This window comes from Haliotis cracherodii, unplaced genomic scaffold (genome assembly GCF_022045235.1).
Source record: "Haliotis cracherodii isolate W230 unplaced genomic scaffold, xgHalCrac1.p SCAF_2, whole genome shotgun sequence".
NCBI lineage: Eukaryota > Metazoa > Mollusca > Gastropoda > Lepetellida > Haliotidae > Haliotis > Haliotis cracherodii.
In genome coordinates, this window is record NW_027266275.1 from 6,090,922 (window position 1) to 6,106,930 (window position 16,009).

General features: G+C 42.4%; 1 protein-coding gene across 1 annotated transcript in view; it reads right to left on the reverse strand.

Moving 5' to 3' along the window:
- Positions 1 to 672: 672 nt before the first annotated feature.
- LOC139469605 (uncharacterized) overlaps positions 673 to 16,009 on the reverse strand; it is a 33,605-nt gene continuing 18,268 nt past the window's right edge. Inside the window, exons 2-4 of the mRNA XM_071251816.1 lie at positions 9,032 to 9,130; positions 7,180 to 7,335; positions 673 to 2,908 (exon numbers count right to left, since the gene is read on the reverse strand). Of these exons, the coding sequence (XP_071107917.1) occupies positions 2,673 to 2,908; positions 7,180 to 7,335; positions 9,032 to 9,130 (491 nt within the window). The 3' untranslated portion in view covers positions 673 to 2,672. The remainder of the gene's footprint in view (positions 2,909 to 7,179; positions 7,336 to 9,031; positions 9,131 to 16,009) is intronic.

The window sequence follows — 16,009 nt, forward strand, 5'->3', positions numbered from 1 at the left end:
ATTACCAGGCGTGTAACGACAATGACATTACAAGACGTGTAACGACAATGGCATTACAAGGCGTGTAACGACAATGACATTACAAGACGTGTAACGACAATGGCATTACAAGGCGTGTAACGACAATGACATTACAAGGCGCGTAACGACATCGACATTACAAGGCGTGCAACGACAATGACATTACCAGGCGTTTAATGACATCGACATTACAAGGCGCATAACGACAATGACATTACAAGGCGCGTAACGACAATGACATTACAAGGCGCGTAACGACATCGACATTACAAGGCGCGTAACGACATCGACATTACAAGGCGTGCAACGACAATGACATTACCAGGCGTTTAATGACATCGACATTACAAGGCGCATAACGACAATGACATTACAAGGCGCGTAACGACAATGACATTACAAGGCGCGTAACGACAATGACATTACAAGGCGCGTAACGAAATCGACATTACAAGGCGCGTAACGACAATGACATTACCAGGCGTTTAATGACATCGACATTACAAGGCGCATAACGACAATGACATTACAAGGCGCGTAACGACAATGACATTACAAGGCGCGTAACGACAATGACATTACAAGGCGCGTAACGAAATCGACATTACAAGGCGCGTAACGACAATGACATTACAAGGCGCGTAACGACTCTTCAGACTTATGTTGTTTTTTTATAAACACATTTCAAACGTTAGTACAGGATAATGGCATCAAGAGTACAAACACCAGAGACTTAAAATATATGATTCCCCATTCCCATACTGTCACAAGCCTGACTTCAGGGGGGATGTCATATTGGCCTTGCGTTTATTCATCAATACAAAACATCTTCCATAACGAGGTCGCCTGTTCACAACAACCGAATAGTTTCATTTACCTACTTTAGAAATAGTCATGGTCCAATGATCTGAACAATCGCAATTCTCAGACTAAACACAGAACCTGTAAATAGTGACATAGGAAAAGGCTTCCACAACACAGACCTGTTAGCAGCATGAGCTATTCCATGTAATATCGTTTTGGGCTTTTTCGTGGACATGAACTCGATTTGCTATCTATCGACACATTAAATACAACTACATCGACACGATATGTGAAACTATGAATATCCGATTTCTATGTACATATTAATATCGATTTGTCCTTTGACGTGACATTATTTTCCCTCGAAACACACATGCGTCTAGACAGTGAGGGGCGTGATCAGAAATATATCCATTTTTGTACTGTGACACTCTCTAGTGTGTTTGTATCTAGGCCATGTGTTTATGCCCTGTTTTTATGGTCCTGGGGATTGCGGATAGACAAAGGCAAACTAGAACTGTGTCGGGGTACTGAAGTTCACCTTTCGACAATTCATAAGGACGCTGGCCGTCTGTGCTTATTCTATTGACATGACGTAGATTTGTATAAAACGCTATATTTAATAAATAACCTGTTGTTTTGCAAGAAGAATTTAACCAATTTCAAAGGATATGACTACGAAAGATAAATGTCTTTTACTAGGAAGGAAATGATAGAATATATTTTAAGTAAACTGTAAGCGTAATTAAATCCCTTTGTCCAAAGTATAACGATTATTTTGTTAATTGTTAATTGTTTTATGTTTGAATACAATGGTATAATGTAAGAAAAGCATTGCTTCTGTAGCTCTGACTCAAGCAAAACTCAAATAAATTATTTACAAAAAAAAGAAATATATGAATCTACATGTTTTGTCAACATTGAGTACACAATGAATAAGCTTCAAGCATTTACCTATGAACTGAAAACAAGGACAGACTATCTAGTTCTATCATTCATGACAACGATATCCTATAAATCAACCAGTATCAAGGTTGGATACGAAATGTTTTATGGAGGAAGATAAATCTATCATTTTGAAATACATTCTAATGGAGAACTTACTGTGATGTTTGCTTGACAAAGCGCTTACGCTTTTAACATCCAGACAATGAGATATAGGTAAGAGGCCATCGTGATATGTTAAACATTTCCCCAAGGATGCCAGTTATGGTAGGTTGTACCCGTGGCGAGATGGACAGACGGACAGACGGACAGCCAACGTACACCCACACAGCCGAACTGATGCCAAAGTGACTGAATGCTTTCTTTTTTTATCTTTTGTAAAAAGTGGTATGGTTTGGTGTTTATGGATAAGCGTCCATTCGTTAAGTAATGAAATAATTTCACGAACAAAAACAAACTAATCACTGAGACTAATTTGCCTAGCGAATGACGTGAACTCCTTTTGGAATACGTAATGGGTCTATGGCTTTATCCAAAAATGAGCCCACAAATGCTACTCAAATGGTCTTGCAAAAAAATACTAGTTTGCACATGCACAAGTTTTTATTCCACTTGTGTTTCTAAACCTAGTATGAAAAAAAACAGTTCATCGTATTGTGTCATCGATAACATACAGTCAAGATACATGTGACCATCAAACCGAATAAATATTGCTCATCAATGGCCGTATATGACATACTCATGGCAAGGAACATGTTTTGATGTGATAGTTAAGTCAATAACAAATCGTCATCAACAGCATTTCGGGGACAACACGCGGTCCTTCTCGATTACACAGGGCGGGTTCTTACAATATACAAATGTCTATAAACATTAAATAAGCTCAATGCAACCTGCTGGAACTAGTTTCCCATGTTGTAGTAGTAGTATTTGTTGCCTTCGTTGACGTCGTCGTACACTGTCCGTAACAAACACAGAAGGATGAAGCTGTCCACGAGATTAAGCCCGGATGATATCCACGTGACCATGAATGACCAACCATATTGTGAGGAGACGCCATCAGGGTAAATACCGCGATCTTTCCTGTCAATGTCACGCAGAGCAATAAAACTGATACCGCTCACAATGCCGCACATTGCTGGAAAGAAAAACAGTAAAGAGTTGATCGTATTACTTATAAAAACAAGAATTATTCTTTTTACCGACGTGGAGAGTTGCGTCCCTTAGCCGTCTCAGTTTCCGCTGATCGCGGCGCTTATATCCGAATGGCCCTGACTATAATCACTTTTCTGTCAATGCTATACCACTGCGGGTGAGTTTCTCACCACACATGGGCGACACTGGTATAAATTTATAACGGCGTATAACTTATTATTCAAATCGGCGTTAATCCAAAATAAATCAAGGATAATTGTACATAGCAAGTAGCGCAAAACTAGATACAGATTCACACTAGGTTGATAAGAATACAAATTACAGTTTATGTTTTCTACGACTGGACTCTTACTGACCACCAACAGCGGACAGACTGGATGTTTCGTCTTGGTGGACAGTGTCATCACATCGTCGTCGACCATGTGTTGAACAATGTTTAATCAACACAGATTATAGGAGGCTCTGCCAAGGAGGTTATATTAAAGTACCGTACAATTATTGTCCCCTGTGTGACATGTAATCCTATCATAACCATGTAACTATCAACCAGTGTTTGAAGCCAACTCATTGCGAAGTGAGTGAGTGAGTTGGGTTTAACGCCGCTTTTAACAACATTCCAGTTATATCACGGCGTGTCAGCTCAATGTGGGAGGAAAGCCCGAAGTGATGCAGGTCTCAGACGTTTACCACTTTGGTGAAACCCACGAGCACGGGTATGGTGCTGACAAACCTAGAATCATAATCGGGGTGAACCGTGATTCGAACCCACAATCATAGATTTCTGGCGTGTCCAGGGGACGCAACTCTGCACAGCGAATCGCGGCGCCTTAGACTACTTGGCCACCCGTGCCCCCTCATTGTGAAGTGATTATTAACGTTGGCTAGTATTTTGAAAAACCACCAGTGGCTAATGTGATGACGTAAATCCTGCTGGGGTATCATGCAGGAAGCTGAAGTACTGTAAGTCCCTATGACCCCCATCGGGGTGGCCTAGCTTTGGTTACTGGTGGCCTTTAGCTCGTGTGTTAAACTGTACAAATAATATTCTTATGCCCAAATTGACAAATTTGTTTTTAAATATAACTTTATCTTCATGTCTCACATGTGTATAGATCTAGTAGCGTCTTTTGAACAAATCCACATATACAGGCAGACACTTAAACGCTGAGTGTATTCTCCTACACATCCACACATACATGTGCCTCATATATATCCTTGGCTTGATGCTAAGCATACGTGAGTGAGTGAGTGAGTGAATAATTCCAGCACTAGTATTCCAGCAAAAAACACGGGAATCGAACCCGGGCATTCGGTGTGATCGCGAACGTTTCAACACTGGGCTACCCTACCGACCAATAGGATACTGGATGATTACCTAATTATTCATGAACGTAACATAACAAGACATAGACAATTTCTCCAGTGAGGCATAACTATTACTGAAGTGCAATTAAGGTACATTGTATAAGAAAAGTAATATTATTTGGAAAAGTGAAATCATTCTACGTATGTGTCTAATCTTACCAAAATATGATTAAACACAATTTTTGAGAATATCAGGAAAATGCGAACCCGTTATATTACGAAAGATTTTACCAAATTACACTCCAAAATATTTTCATGGATCCATTTTAACATGGCCATCTTGCTTTGCACTGTGCCTTTAAACTGATATCCTCAGATAAACAAATATCTTCGCGTCATTAAATATCATTCACTGTTTGATAACCCGTTGCAGTGACACCTCAGCTCGTTACTCAGACTGAGGCATATATTGTCATTTTGCTATAACCTCTTAAGGTTAGGATTTAAAAGTATATTTGCTTTGAGCATATACAAAAGGACATTGGCCACACTTCAAATGAAGTCTTGACATAGATGAATAACTGTAAGCCAAAAAAGTTACCCAATTTATCGCACTTATCCGAGGTTGTGACCCATGCTCGCGCACTAATGACGCACTTAACAACGTGATGTGACGCCGTTCGGGATGAAAGCAATGTGTCATTTAAAAGATGGATTTTCGTTTAATTGAATAACGATTGATTTTGTAAGAGTGCATTGGAATTGAAACATTCCAAACGGGTTGATGAATTAAAATGTTTAATACAAAGTGACACAACAGACAATGATGAAATACACGTTGACGGGACAACTGAGAACACAATCATTCCGAGTGAGTGAGTATGTTTTTACGCCGCTTTGAGCAATATCATGGCGGGGGATACCGGAAAATGGCTTCAAGCAACGTAGCCATGTGGGGAATCGAACCCGGGTTTTGACGTGAGGAGCGACAATTGTTACGTGTGAGTGAGTGAATCTAGCCCAGCGCATCTATTAAAAACGGCACAGTTTTTATCGAATAAAATAAATTGTCCCCATAGATGGTTAAAAAAATATGGTTCAAACTGTTGAAAAAAAAAAAAAAATACAAGGTTGTAAGATGTGTATTTAAAATTATTATTTAGGCTTATCGTTCGATTCCCCACATGGGTACAGTGTATGAATCCCATTTCTAGTGTCCCCCGCCGTGATATTGCTGGAATATTGCTAAAAGCGGCGTGAAACCATACACACTTACTCACTCATTAAAACATATCCTTAAACAGTGAATACGATTTGCAACATATATAGTTGAGATAGAAGCATGGGGAAAGAGGTGAGAGTTTTATTGCGTATATCATCAAGCAGATAAGATTTGCAACATGGACCTTTTGCTGTTGTTTAGACAAGGCGTGACCCTGATGACCTAACCAGATTCGGGTGAGGTGGTACTGGCCATTGACGTCATTGTCGCTGTGGACGTTACCACCCGAGAACAATGAGAATATTTGTCATGACGTTTCATGGCAAGTTTTCTTAACCGAAACTAGTTAAGTGGACAAACGTCAAAAGTAAAAAAAACGTAGTTCTCCAAGAAATGCGTGTCAGCTGACGCGGCTGATCTTGCTTTTCCAATGTGTTTCGGGCGTTTCAGAGTATATCAGAAAATAATAAAGCTCTTTCAATTCATTACATCTTCATATGAAGTGGACGAGCGTGACACGGCTGTCTTGTACATCATGGCAAACGGCGTGACACAGGTGTATTGTACATCATGGCAAACGGCGTGACACACGTGTATTGTACATCATGGCAAACGGCGTGACACTCGTGTATTGTACATCATGGCAAACGGCGTGACACTCGTGTATTGTACATCATGGCAAACGGCGTGACACTCGTGTATTGTACATCATGGCAAACGGCGTGACACTCGTGTATTGTACATCATGGCAAACGGCGTGACACTCGTGTATTGTACATCATGGCAAACGGCGTGACACACGTGTATTGTACATCATGACAAACGGCGTGACACTCGTGTATTGTACATCATGGCAAACGGCGTGACACTCGTGTATTGTACATCATGGCAAACGGCGTGACACACGTGTATTGTACATCATGGCAAACGGCGTGACACTCGTGTATTGTACATCATGGCAAACGGCGTGACACTCGTGTATTGTACATCATGGCAAACGGCGTGACACTCGTGTATTGTACATCATGGCAAACGGCGTGACACACGTGTATTGTACATCATGGTAAACGGCGTGACACTCGTGTATTTTTACATCATGGCAAACGGCGTGACACTTGTGTATTGTACATCATGGCAAACGGCGTGACACACGTGTATTGCACTTCCTGACAAATTTCGTGATACAGCTGTGTTGTACTTCCTGGCGAATAGCCTGACACAGCTGTGTTGTACTTACTGGCAAATAGCGTGACACAGCTGTCTTGTACTTACTGGCAAATAGCGTGACACAGCTGTGTTGTACTTACTGGCAAATAGCGTAACACAGCTGTGTTGTACTTCCTGGCAAATAGCGTGACACAGCTGTGTTGTACTTACTGGCAAATAGCGTGACACAGCTGTGTTGTACTTACTGGCAAATAGCGTGACACAGCTGTGTTGTACTTACTGGCAAATAGCGTGACACAGCTGTCTTGTACTTACTGGCAAATAGCGTGACACAGCTGTGTTGTACTTACTGGCAAATAGCGTAACACAGCTGTGTTGTACTTCCTGGCAAATAGCGTGACACAGTTGTGTTGTACTTCCTGGCAAATAGCGTGACACAGCTGTGTTGTACTTATTGTCAAATAGCGTGACACAGCTGTGTTGTACTTACTGGCAAACAGCGTGACACACCTCTGTTGTACTTACTGGCAAATAGCGTGACACAGCTGTATTGTACTTACTGGCAAACAGCAGGATGAGGGACGAGGTGAGGTACAGCTTGCCTTTCCGAATAGTTTTACAGTTGCCCGGCCAGTTGCCGCATATGAGTGTGAGGATGGCAGCGATCTGGACAGCTCCCATGGTGATGGCGAAACCCACGACAGATCGAGACAGGTCTAGGGAACAAGGTAGGGCATACATCACTGGTCATTTACCACCAACATTTACAATCACAAGACGGTACAGGAATACATGCAAGTTAGTGAGCGGCGTTTATCGTCGCCTTTAGCAATATCCCAACCACACCAAGGGGAAAAATACGATTGAGGCATTATACCAAGAAGGAAACGAACTCAGACGTTCGGCATGGCGTGTCGACGGTTTAACCATTTGACTGCCAAGTTGCTTCAGAAACCTTTGTAGTGGGCTGGTAAAACCTCCAATGGACAATAGATAATTATATTCATTTATGTTTTAAGCATGAATATTAATCAGCACATATTCAAAACACTTCCTCCCTACGAACGAATCAGTGCGGTCTGCTCGGATAAGGATTTTGTTGAAAGATGATACCCTCAATCAAGGATGTTCACACTGCACGACCATTGCATTACTAAATACATATGACGTCTTAGTGCATTAACCGACCATGTATTCTAACACAACCATTAAACAACATATTAACTGTCAGATCCAAAGAAAGAATTATTAAACGCAAGAGACAGCAATACCCCAATAATACTGAACAAAAAAGTAAGGGATCATGAAATAGTGAATGAGTGAGTGATTTCGGTTTAACGCTGCTTTTAACAGTATTCCAGTCGAATCACGGCGTGTCGGCTTAATGTGGGAGGAAAGCTCCAAGTGATGCAGGTCTCAGACGTTTACCACTTCGGTGAAACCCACGAGCACGGATATAGTGCTGACAAACCTAGAAACACAATCGGGGCGAACCGGGATTTGAACCCACAGTCATAGATTTCTGGCGTGCCCAAGGGACGCAACTCTGCACAGCGAATCGCAGCGCCATAGACGACTGGGCTACCCATGCCCCGGGATCATGAAATATGTTTATATACAGTGCACAGTTAAGAAACTCAGTCTTCACTACACAAAACTATCCCCAATATATTCATGATCCCAAAAAGTATTTTATTCAGTATCGATCATGACCAAACAAACCACTGACTGATACAGTACGATATCAGTAATATAACCCCACAAATGATCCCATGTAGCTCTGATCATAGTGGGGACCTATAAATGTGTATTTGAAGCTGCCATTCCAACCGAGAAGAACCTATCACAATGAGCAGTGCATATAATGGTGGTCTGTGATCTAGTCTGGGCCGAAAACACCAGGGGTTGTTAGCATGAGAAACGCTCGGCGTCGGAGCACGATGACACCCAGGTCACTTATTGTGGACATCCGATACACACAGAAGCGGTTCCTCTCTGACACTTACAAAAGCGGCGCCTGTTTATAAGTTTTGTTACCCATGAAGATCCGTGTAAGAATAGGTCTTCAGCGACCCATGCTTGCCGTAAAAGACGACAATGCTTGTGGTAAGAGGCGACTTACGGTATCGGTTGCTCAGGCTCGCTGACTTGGCTGATGCATGTCATCGTATCCCAATTGCGTGAATCGATGCTCATGATGTCAATCACTGGATTGTCTGGTCCAGAATCGAATATTTCCAGACCGCCGTCATATAGCTGGAATATTGCTGAGTGCGGCGTTAAACAACAAACAAACAAAACAGGTATGGTGTGCTGGAGACCAAGACTGCCCGGCATCACCAGGGATCGGTTCGTTTTAACTAACGTGTTCATATATTCTATGATTGCAACACAATGTGCTGTAGTACGTACGCATGTAGATCTGGCCCTCATTGTCCAGCCTGCTCTCATCCACTTTGATGAGATCTTGGTAGATGGTGACACAGCTTCCAATCTTGTTCTTCACGATATCTGAAGAACACAGAAACACAAAAACTCTTACAACCTAAAACAGTCAATTGTATGGTTGAACCGTTTGATGGATATATGGCGACACGATTCGGCCGGAACTGCAATACACACAGGAGGCACGAGCAGGTGCATGTGTGGAAATGTACCAATGTTTGCATTCTAATCCAGGACTAGTTTTTTAGCTCAAGGGAGACTTACTGATATAAATGATATACTCATCTACTTCGGCGACGAAATCATCTTCCGACAACCTTATGAATGATTGCACAATACCAATATCAAATTAACATTTGTTTGTTTGTTGTTTAACGCCGCACTCAGCAATATTCAAGCTATATGAGGGCGGTCAGGAAATAATCGAGTCTGGACCAGACAATCCAGTGATTAAGCATCGATCTATGCATTTAGGATACAATGACATGCATCAACCAAGTCAGCGAGCCTGACCACCCGATCCCGTTGGTCGGCTCTTACAAGCATAGTCGCCTCTTACGGCAAGCATGGGTTGCTGAAGACCTATTCCACCCGGATCTTTACGGGTCTATTAAATTGACAACTAAGAGAAATAACAATATTTTAAGATACCCTATTTGAATATAATGAAGTTTACACTATTGCAGTTACTTTTTGTTGGAAGCAAGGCTGTATTTATGCAATTTCCCCAAATAACCTGTCCATATCCAGTAGTATCGGTCTGTCCTTAGGACATTAACTTACGTCGACACACACACATACACACAACACACATACACACGAACGTGTCTCTTATGGCAATCAGAATATATTCCTCCGCTGTAAAACATCCCAAATTCAGTATTTCTACTTGCACATTTCCCATCGATCACAGCCTTGAAATGTACTTGTTGCGTGCCAAACGCTTATTAGATAAGGACGCTGGTTTCCGGCGAGTTTTTGACTTTCGTAGAACAAGCAATGCCTTCAAAGGAACCAACCAGTCGGAAAATTCTGGACATAAAGATGTCATCACTTTCTCTGAATTGAAATTTATGTGCCCTAGTACTTGGACATCGCCGCCTACGCGAACCCGTTACCATATATGTTCTACAGCTTGTTCCAAATTTCTTCTCAGTTGCTCAACACTCGGGAAGCTCGCACGGTATTCGCAACTTGTCTGAAGAAGGGTTGCATCAGGAAAGGTGAGGTGAGGTGAAATTGGGTTTAACGTCGCGTACAAGATTATTGCACTTATATAGCGATGTGGATGCACGTGTGTGTGTGGCTGCTTGTACTAGTCCGGACTGATGCCGATTTATAGTGCTAGCTCACTGAGATACCATGCCGCAGTTTAACATGAATACCCCACTCAGACACAGTATACTGACTCCGAGCCGACCAGTCCTTATTTTAGCCCCTTAATGCCGAGTACCAGGCAGCGTCACAACAAGTACCATCTTTTAACGTCTTTTGGTATGACGCGGCCAGGGATCGAAACCCGGATATTCCGCTGTCCGGACGGACCTTCTACATTTAGACCACGGACCTTCTTCCACAAGACCACGGAGTCGGTCTCGGTCTTCATAAATTTGAAGTAACATATTTATGAGATAAACCTACCGAAAGGAAGGTCACCTGTAGATATAAATTGAATTTGTAACCGTAAGCGCCACGCATACTTCGAATATTGCTGTAACCGCCAAATCTTACATATATAATTTAAAACTGCCTACAAACAATGACTGAGAGACAAGTACATTTATGTAAATATTAGCTTCTGCGGTGATGCGGCCGTCAAATCGTCTGTTTGAATATACCATTCTTTGTGATTTGATACCTTTGATTGACCAATTAAAATCGAGAACTTACCAAATTCATGGAAGAATTTTATATTATCTCAGTGTAGGCGTTAATCAATTGTCAAGTAAGCAGGGTATACCAATGGGGTGAAGTGTAAATGTTCCAGCCTTATGACGGCGGCAGGTCAATCATCGAGTCTGGACCAGACAAACCAGTGATTGACATTATGAGCAACGTGCCATGTCCTGACCAACTGACTCGACAAGTATTGGTTTCTGGGGACCTAACCTAAACCAGATCCATGGAAGCCAGGAAACTGAGTATTAAATCGTGTTTAAATGGACTCTAATCAATATAATCATCAATATGCGAGATATTTTGTTTCTGTCTGAAGTTTAAAACTGTATGCCATATATAAAAAAATATGTTAAAATTGAATTACCGATTTAATTCAGACAATAACAAGAAATGATATGGTTACGTCAATATCAATACTCTTATGGAATGGCATCCTTTGGTTACGGTTAGTTGCCTAGCTATTCAATTGCTTCCTCTGGTTCATCTTCATTGCATCATGTGACTCGGAAGAATTGGTCTTCAGCAACCCATGTTTGTCGTAAAAGGCGACTTAGGGGCTTGGGTGGTCAGGCTCGCTGACATGGTTGATGCATGTCATCATATCCCAATTGCGTGGATCGATGCTCATGGTGTCAATCACTGGATTGTCTGGTCCAGACCCGATTATTTACAGCCCGCCGTCATATGACTAGACCATTTCTGAGTGCGGCGTTAAACAAAAAACAAACAAACAAACGGAAGACACTCTATAAGTCTGGGGAGGTGGAGCAGCCTCGCAGTTAAAGCGGCATAAAATCCAAAAAGATATGCCCACATACATCGAAAATCGGGATATTTGAATATGAAGAAGGACCGGCTTTGGGGCATTTGCTGTGCGTTCAAACATAACGTGTAATATCTGGTCTCAAAAACTTCACGTCTAATCACTCACATCACACCATGACCCCAAACATAAGCCCGCTCCGTGGTCATTTCACCGTGCCGTGATTTAATATACCAGAAATACTTTATGTGGATAATTGTCAGAATCCGGACTGACTGGATTAACGAGAGCCCAGGGCAAAAATTCGATATAATAAAAGCGAGTTTGATGGGGCGCGGTAGCAAAAACACGCCAAGGAACGTCCACAAAATGGACGATTTATTCCGACTGTACAATCCTCCTCGTGTTCGTCCATCACAGCAGAGGTTTAACGTTGTTAGGGGACGGCGGGCGGAGCGAGCACCATACACAATGCAATGCATTCATTACGGTTGACTGCGCAATTTCATGCAGTGCAATATCAAGATTTGTCACCGAATTACCGAGTTAATCTGACGATGGGGAAGAGGTCAAAGTACAGAATCATGTTATTCCCAGTTATTTCTCCTCAAATTGTCGGTAAGGATTCTTTCGCGGGGGCGATAAAACACCCAACTTAACGCCCCATAAATCAGCCCGCAGAAACGTTACGTAAAATCGGTCGTTACCATGGCAACGGTTTTTGACAAGGACAAACGAATGACGAAATGATCCGTCCGGGCAGTCGAAGATGTTGGTTACATAGACGGCGCGGAGTGAGACGACACGGAAGGGCATTTCTGCTCACTTTGAAATCGCTAAATTATGAGACAATCTGTCCAGGGGAAGGCAGTATCTTTCAAATAACTAACGGCGAAACGTGATAAATTGATCTAAGATCGTCGGGACGACATGACGCAGGATTATCGGAACAGAGGTTGCTGTTTTCACCGCAGAAACGAATCATTTTTGTAGGGGGCAATATTCCAAATTTTGGTCGACGGGAGACGGCTATGAGTTATTGCACTGCGCATGTCTGGGAGGCACAAAAAGTCGTCTTTCGGCGAAAAGCGATTTCCATCACAGAGGCAAACATTCAATTGCTACCTGACTTAATTAATGCCAGTCGTGTATTCCAAAGTGACATTGTGCCATTTTTAATAACCACCACATCAAATATCACTCGTTTGTTTCATCATCTTTTTCGGATATCATAACCAGATCCGTGAATGAGGAGAGTTTTACGCCGCATTTGGCAATATTCCAGTGATATTGAGATGGAGGGGGTAAGGTTAGGTGAAATGGGGTTTAACGTCGCATCCAAGATCATTGCATTAACATAGCAACGTGCATGCACGTGTGTGTGTGTTTGTGTGGCTGCTTGTACTAGTCAGGAGTTGCCGATTTTATAGTGCCAGCAAGCTGAGATACCATGCCGCAGTTTAACATGAATATCCCTCTCAGACACAGTATACTGAATCCGAGCCGACCAGTCCTTGTTTTAGTCTCGTATAGCCAAGAGCCAGGCACGGTAACAACAAGTACAATATTTTGGTATGACGTGGCCGGGGATCGAATCCCGGACCTTCCGCTCTCCGGGCGGTCGTCTTAAGATGGAGGAACTGTAGACATAACATTCATACCCCACCGCATCACATCACCCACCGCATCACATCACCCACCGCATCCCATACCCCACTGCATCCCATCATCCACTGCATCCCATCATCCACTGCATCACATCACCTTCCGCATCACATCACATCACCCACCGCATCACATCACCTACTGCATCACATCACATCACCCACCGCATCCCATACCCCACCGCATCCCATCATCCACTGCATCCCATCACCCGGCGCATCCCATCATCCACTGCATCCCATCACCCACCGCATCACATCACCCACCGCATCACATCACCTCCCGCAAGACATCACTCCATCAAAACATCGCAATCAATGAGTACGGGTGGCCTAATTTACTGTGCGTCTCTTAGGCGTATCAGAAACCTATGTACGTAGGTTCGAATCCCAGGTTTGTCAGCACCATAGCCATGCTATCGGGTTTCATCGAAGTGACAAACGTTACATCGCGCTTTCCTCTAACATCAAGCTGACACGCCGTGATATACCTGAAATACTGTTGTAGTGTTACACCAACGCACTCACAATCACATCCCATAGCGAGTTCTCAAGCGTCACGTGTATCACATCACGTTGTTATATGGCAGTGTAATTTATTGTTAAACGATTATTGTAACATTATTAATTGTTTCTATTGAGATTCAGTAGAAGTTCATTGCATTGGACTTGGACAATGATAGGTTGTCAGGAATGTATTGCAAGCAGTGGTGAGGAAGTTATTATATTTAGATGCACGAATTATCTGTAAATTTCCGGAATAGCACAGAAATTATAGAAAGTTATAGAAACATGTGGAATATTCTGTGATGTTCTCGTGACACTGAACTGTTCAAGCACTGTGTGGAAAGTGCTGGAAGCTTGTTAGAATATATAAGTAGTGTAGGCGCGTTCCTATTTCTTCTTACATTTTATCTGACATTACATCAAGACCAGCTTGTGTGAAGTTCACTCATGATCATCAACCCGGATTACCAGCCTAGGCAACTGTTGCGAAGAGGTTAATACTATTATTACTGAACTTTTTGATATCACCATTGCCATCATACTTTGCATTTGATACTGCGATTGAATTGTATTACCACTCTATTGCATACTGCCATTGTAATTATTGTGCAGTGTTTGGCATTGATTTGTTCGCCTGGTTAATGTTGTACTACAATGGTTGATTGTATACCACTTGTTGGTTTCACACTAAATTCTCTCACGTATAGTTTTCTGTGTTAACATATTGTTTCAATTTGGCAATCGACACGTGACGACGTCAACTCAAATCAAGATCAAGTTTATCATCACAAATATCACACACGCAAATAAAATGTCATATGATTGACCCCCATGGATTAGATGATTCAGCGTCTGCACTGAGAGTGGAAGCTCGGTGATTCGATCCCGGTGCGTTATACCATAAGACGTCAAATGAAGGGACCTGTCGGAGTATACAGTGTCTGAATGGGGTATCCATGTTAAACTGCGGCATGGTATCTCAGTGGTCTAGCACTATAAAGATGGCATCAGTTCGGAGTAGTAAGAGCACGCGCGCACACACACACACACACACACACACACACACACACACACGCGCGCGCGCGCGCGCGAATTCGCTATACGACCTTGTATGCGGCATTGAACCCTTTCACACACACACACACGCGCGAATTCGCTATACGACCTTGTATGCGGCATTGAACCCTTTCACTCTCTCACACACACACACACACACACACACACACCAACGCGAATTCGCTCTATGACCTTGTATGCGGCATTGAACCCTTTCAACTCAACTCGCTCAGATCTAACATCACACAAGGCTGTCCGGCATGTTTCCTTGATTCATAGAATGATACACAGATCAACAAACTGTGTGTGGCTATTTGGGCTGTCCATTATATGACAATCGTGTCTCAATGTGACAAAAGACATCATTGTTAATGGTTATGTTCGAGTGGTTTTATTCAAAGCTAAAACCTCCGGGGAAGACATACTTGGAACTCGACGCGACTATGACGATCTGACGTGTCGAATGTCATTACACCTCATTCTTTTATAAACATCTTTCAATTTCTTGCTTTGATCCTTAGCGATCTATTACCCAGGGGTCTATACGCAAAATGGATGCAAGATCTCGCGATATCTCGGTCACGCGCGGTCACGTTCCTGAATGGAAAGCTGACGAGAGTTACCCATAGAGGCAATAAAAAACGACCGTTAAGCAATCGAAGGCAAAACCTTTAGAGACTTAAGCTTTTCAAGTTATTTCAACGTACCCACTGCTTAGCATCGCAGTCGTTAGTAGCACACCTTCACAGCGAAGGAACACAGTTACAAAATTACGCTGATTCAAAGCCCACGTTGAAAAAGTTGAAAAGCATTTTGTTTAAGAAAATTTATATGCCTGTGGGAATATTGTTTTTAAAAAGATTGAAAACAGCTTCGTGGTCTTTGAACTGGATACCATTTTAAAGGAAACATTTCATGTCTTTGCGTTCGGCCTACGTTAACAGGGTTATGGTGTGATCATGAATCTCGGTTGCATGTTTCAAACGTATCGAACAGTGAGCTAACTTGGTGCGTTCTCATGTCGGACAGGTTCAAATCCATATCGGTAATGAACTT